Source organism: Lathyrus oleraceus, chromosome 7 (assembly GCF_024323335.1).
Source record: "Lathyrus oleraceus cultivar Zhongwan6 chromosome 7, CAAS_Psat_ZW6_1.0, whole genome shotgun sequence".
NCBI classification, from domain to species: Eukaryota; Viridiplantae; Streptophyta; class Magnoliopsida; order Fabales; family Fabaceae; genus Lathyrus; species Lathyrus oleraceus.
This window is the reverse complement of record NC_066585.1, coordinates 336897694-336902427: the sequence shown is the minus strand read 5'-3', so window position 1 is coordinate 336902427 and position 4734 is coordinate 336897694. Positions and strand designations below refer to the sequence as shown.

The 4734-nt window shown below is 36.3% G+C and overlaps 1 protein-coding gene across 1 annotated transcript; it reads left to right on the top strand.

Annotated features, from left to right (window-relative positions):
- The first annotated feature begins 3394 nt into the window (after positions 1–3394).
- On the top strand, positions 3395–4207 carry LOC127103702 (uncharacterized). The gene has a single exon (XM_051040936.1). It carries the CDS (start codon positions 3395–3397, stop codon positions 4205–4207), a length of 813 nt encoding a protein of 270 aa, XP_050896893.1.
- The last annotated feature ends 527 nt before the right edge of the window (positions 4208–4734 follow it).

The window sequence follows — 4734 nt, the reverse complement described above, 5'->3', positions numbered from 1 at the left end:
ATCAATTTTGCTAGGTGGAAATATCGTGCTAAGAAGACTTTCTTCATATCGTCCCACGTAGTGATAGAGTTGGATGGTAGAGACTGGAGACAAGCTCTTGTTCTCTCTCTTAAAGAAAAAGGAAAGAGACATAGTCTTATGGCTTCGGGATTAACACCATTTGCTTTCACTATGTCTGCATATTGTACAAACATTGATAAATGAATGTTCGGATCGTCCGTAGGGCTACCAGAAAATTGGTTTTGTTGCACAACTTTTAACAATGAAGGTTTCAACTCAAAATCATTTCGGTCGATGGCAGGGGCAGCAATGATGTTGTATGGCTCTTCTAGTAATGGATCAACATAGTTTCGAAGAGGACGGTTTGGATTTTCGGCCAAAATTGGTTCTGGAATATCTGGGTCAAGGATGTTACATTTTTATTTCATTTAATTGCATTGTCAATTTGTTTGACCTTGTGGATTTCTGTTAGCCTTGGATCATGATGATTTTGTCTTCAAGTCTCGTCAAACTCAATGGATCTTGGATGTTGATGGGGGGAAACCCTAATCCACCAAAATGAGTGATTGATTTTGATGATGACTTGATCAAATTTGTGATTCAATTTAGGTGTGACCTCTATTGTCCATTTTCTTCTTCATCCATTTATTTTCCCTTTGATCAATTGGATGGATTTGTGTCCATCTTGTTCATGATGTGTGGGTTGGTGCTTGATGGACTTTCGTCATTTCAAATCTACATTCTAGGTGATCATGAATCATTTAAGGTACTTTAGATTCATGCATAAGTTTGTCCTAATTGTCATGAAATATGGATTGAAGTAATGGACCATCCTCCTAGACCTTGTGCTTTATCATCCCCTTTCTTTTTCTTTTCTTGTGTGACATAACTTTAGGAGGATGATTTAGATATCATTTCTCTAGCCTGTATTAACACAAACATTATTATTGACCGACCTCAGATAGTTGTGACTTCTACATAAGTCCAATTATGATTGCTTAACATAGTGCTAAATTTGTCCCAAAGGCAATGGAATTTTTATAAGAGAGATTATAAGTCTCCTATTCCTCATGGTATTGTATGAAAATGTTGCTCCTTTCCCATTTGTGAGAGCTAGTGGCATACTTGTTGATTTTGTCCAAGTTAGGGCCCTTCTCATAAATGATGTATAGGTTCATATCTTCATGCTTGTGAGTGGATAATTGGGTGTTCTCCAAAAAATGACTAAAAACATCTTTTCATCTTTACGAATATCCTTTACTAACTCTTCACTTATATTAACTTTTATTTCAATGTCATTTACTATATGCCTTTATTTGATCTCATTTACTTTATGCTTTATATTTAACATTTCATACCATATAACTTGTGATTATGTCATTTTGTTCTTTGACCATTTGGACCTTTCTTTTATATCATTGTTAAGAAAACACTAATAAAAAAAGTGACTTGTCTCTCTTAATTCATGGATTTTTGGGTATTATCCTTGTCATCCTTGTGGAGTTATGGACTTAGAATTAGGATCTTGACCTTCGCTCTGGGACTTGTGACCTGAGACCTTGGACTTCATATGATACCTTTGTCTTGAGACTTCCTTATGAAGACTTGGCTTTGTTACTTTGGTCTCATCTGACATATGGATTACCATTTGCTTACTTTGCTTGCTTGAGGCTTAATCCAAAGGAGGAAATTCATGCTTGACTTATGTCATAAAGCTTGCTATCTCTTGGTTAGATCTTTCTTCTTTAGCTTTTACATTATGTTTTAGGATAGTCTCTCCTTCTCATCCCGTTCTTTAATTTTGAAAATCTCCTCTCTTTCTTAAAACATTCTTGTTTTTTAACTTGAACCACTTTCTCAATAAACCTCAAATTTTTTCAAGAGAGTTTCAAAACATTTTTCCTAATAAAATATCAATCCATCTTAAGCATATTTAGACCAATTTTAAAAAAGACTAAAAAGGGCATAACTCATTCAAACCATTTGTGCCCTTTGTGCACTTTCTTTTTCTAAAGCTTTTTCTCAAGGAATTAGACATGAGTCATTTCTATAGTTGAGTTATAATTCTCATATCTCCATAGTATTGATGATAATTCTTTTCCATCTGTGGGAGATAGTGGCATATTTGTTGATCCTTATACAAGTTGGAGCCCTTCTCACGATGAAGCAAAGTTCTCACACTTGTGGGTGACTAGCTGAGTATTCTCCTTAAAATGACAAAATGTATCTTTCCATAAAAATGAATCAAAACAAACTCCTTTTGTTATTTTTACCCCAAACTACGAGGTTTTGATCCTCCATTGCACTTTGTTGGTACGTAGGCATGAGACTTCAAAAGTCTCGACAAACACCAAATTATAATAAAAATTCTTCTTTTACCATCCCTCCAATATTTAACAAACAACACATTTTTTCAAGCTAAAATGTGCATATTTTCAAAGAGGTTCACATGGAGTACCATGGATATTTATGCTGCTAATACCTTCCCTTTGCATAACTAACCCCCATACCCTTGTTTTCTTTTTATTGGTTTTGTTTTAAAACTTATTTGGGTTTTGATTGTACTTTTTCCCTGTCCCTTTGGAAACAATAAAAGCGCGGTGGTGACTCTTGCTTTGCGAGTTAAGTTAATCAATAGATTAATCTCAATTTTTTTACCGCTACAGAAAAGTGACGACTCTGCTGGCGAGTACCCCTAGTGGGTTAAGCCCATCTTTGTATTATGTATATATTGTGTTTGTTGTTGTTTGTTATTGTTTGATTTGTCTGGTGCTTGGTGATATTTGTGTGGTGAGATAAGTCCTATACCCGGACTTGAGAGCTCTTATGATAGAAGGGTGGTATAGTCATGTTTGGCTTACGTGGAGTTAATCCTTAATAAGATGGCTTGAGATCCCCCACTCAGTGGAGGCCCATATGTGATTACTGATGTCACGCGAGTAGTCGTATTTGGCATTACTTTTTATAACCTGGGAGCCCGAGATGCAGATGACCTGAGAACCCTTAACCCATTTTGGCCTTTTAGGACATAGTGAGGTGGATATTCAGGTGTAGACTTGAATTAGTTGTTACACGGTACTACACTAGGACGAGTTTCTCTTGAGAATATTATTGGTTGACGAGTAGTCGTATAAACTAATAATATCCAAAAGATGGAATTATGACTCTGGAAAATTTTTAGAACCTTGTTCTACAAGTGATTATACCCTTAGTACATACATTGTGGGATGGTTCTTACCCTTGTCTCCATGCTCATGACTTCGAACCTTTGGACCTTGTTTGTGTGACCTTGTTTGTGATTGTTGCATCATGCAATCATGGCATTCATAAGAATTCTACTCAATTTTCAAGGAACTTAGAGACTCTTGTTGCGAGCATCGTAGATATTTTGATCATGGATATTGGAAGAAGGAGTACTCAAAATTACAATTGCAGATGTCCCGTTCTCGTGGAATTAAGGAAGCTAACATATTTTGTGGATGATCCTAAGGGTTTTAGAGACCATTTTGGAAGAATTTTATCTGTTTTATCTATTGATGTTGAGGAGGGTCTTCTCTGCACTTCGGTCCAGTTCTATGATCCTGTCTACCAGTGCTTCATTTTCCCTGATTATCAGCTATTACCTACCATGGAGGAGTATACACACCTTTTGGGTGTACCAGGTTCTGGAGTTTCTTTTAGTGGTGTGGAAGTAATTATTGAATCTCGGGTTATTGCCGAAGCCATTCATTTGAGGAAGTCTGACATAGAGCCCAATCTCACTATCAAAGGAGGTATATGTGGATTAACTTCGAAGTTTCTATTAGAAAAATCATTTTCTTTTGCCAATGCTGGTAGCATGATGGCCTTTGAAACTATTCTTTCCTTACTCGTCTATGGTTTGGTGTTGTTTCCTAACATTGACAATTTCGTTGATGTTAATGATATGAGGATCTTCTTGATTAAGAATATGGTTCCAACTCTGCTCGGCAATACTTATTTCTCCATTCATCATATGACTTCTAAAGGGGGTGGAACTATAGTTTGTTGTGCGCCTTTACTATATAAGTGGTTTATTTCACACTTGCCGCAATCTCCTGTCTTCCAAGAAAACAAGGATTGTTTGGGTGGTCTTAAAGACTTATGTCTCTCACCAATGACGACATTACTTGGTATTCTTCTGTTTACGACAAGGTTGAGATTATTGATATTTATGGGAGTTCTCTAATGTGCCTCTTCATGGTACATAAGGAGGAATCAACTACAATCTGACTTTGGAAAGACGTCAACTTGGGTTCTATATGAAGGACAAACCTAATAATATTTTGTTAGAAGATTTATTTTTCCAAGAAGGGAAAGACACTCCAGGGTTGAAAGCTAGAATAGTGCATGCTTTGCACAATGTTCATAAGAAGGGAAAAGGTAAGCTTGGATTGAAGAATTGTGTAGATTTGGAGCCTTACACTAGTTGGATGAAGAAGAGAGAAAAGGAATTCAAGATGACATACGCTTATGAAAGACCTATATCCTCAATAATGGTCAAATATCCCAATATTAAAGGCATAAAGGAGTTGCAAGAGGCTTTGGATAGGATGAAGCAAGAGATGGATGATTGGGAAAACAAATTTCACACCTCACACCTTGAGAAATTAAAATTGTAGGAGCAGCTAAAGGAAAAGGACGACTTATAGAATTACTCGAGGAACATGTTATGAAGAGATTCAGATGCCAAGAGGATTTATTTTCCTCTAAAAG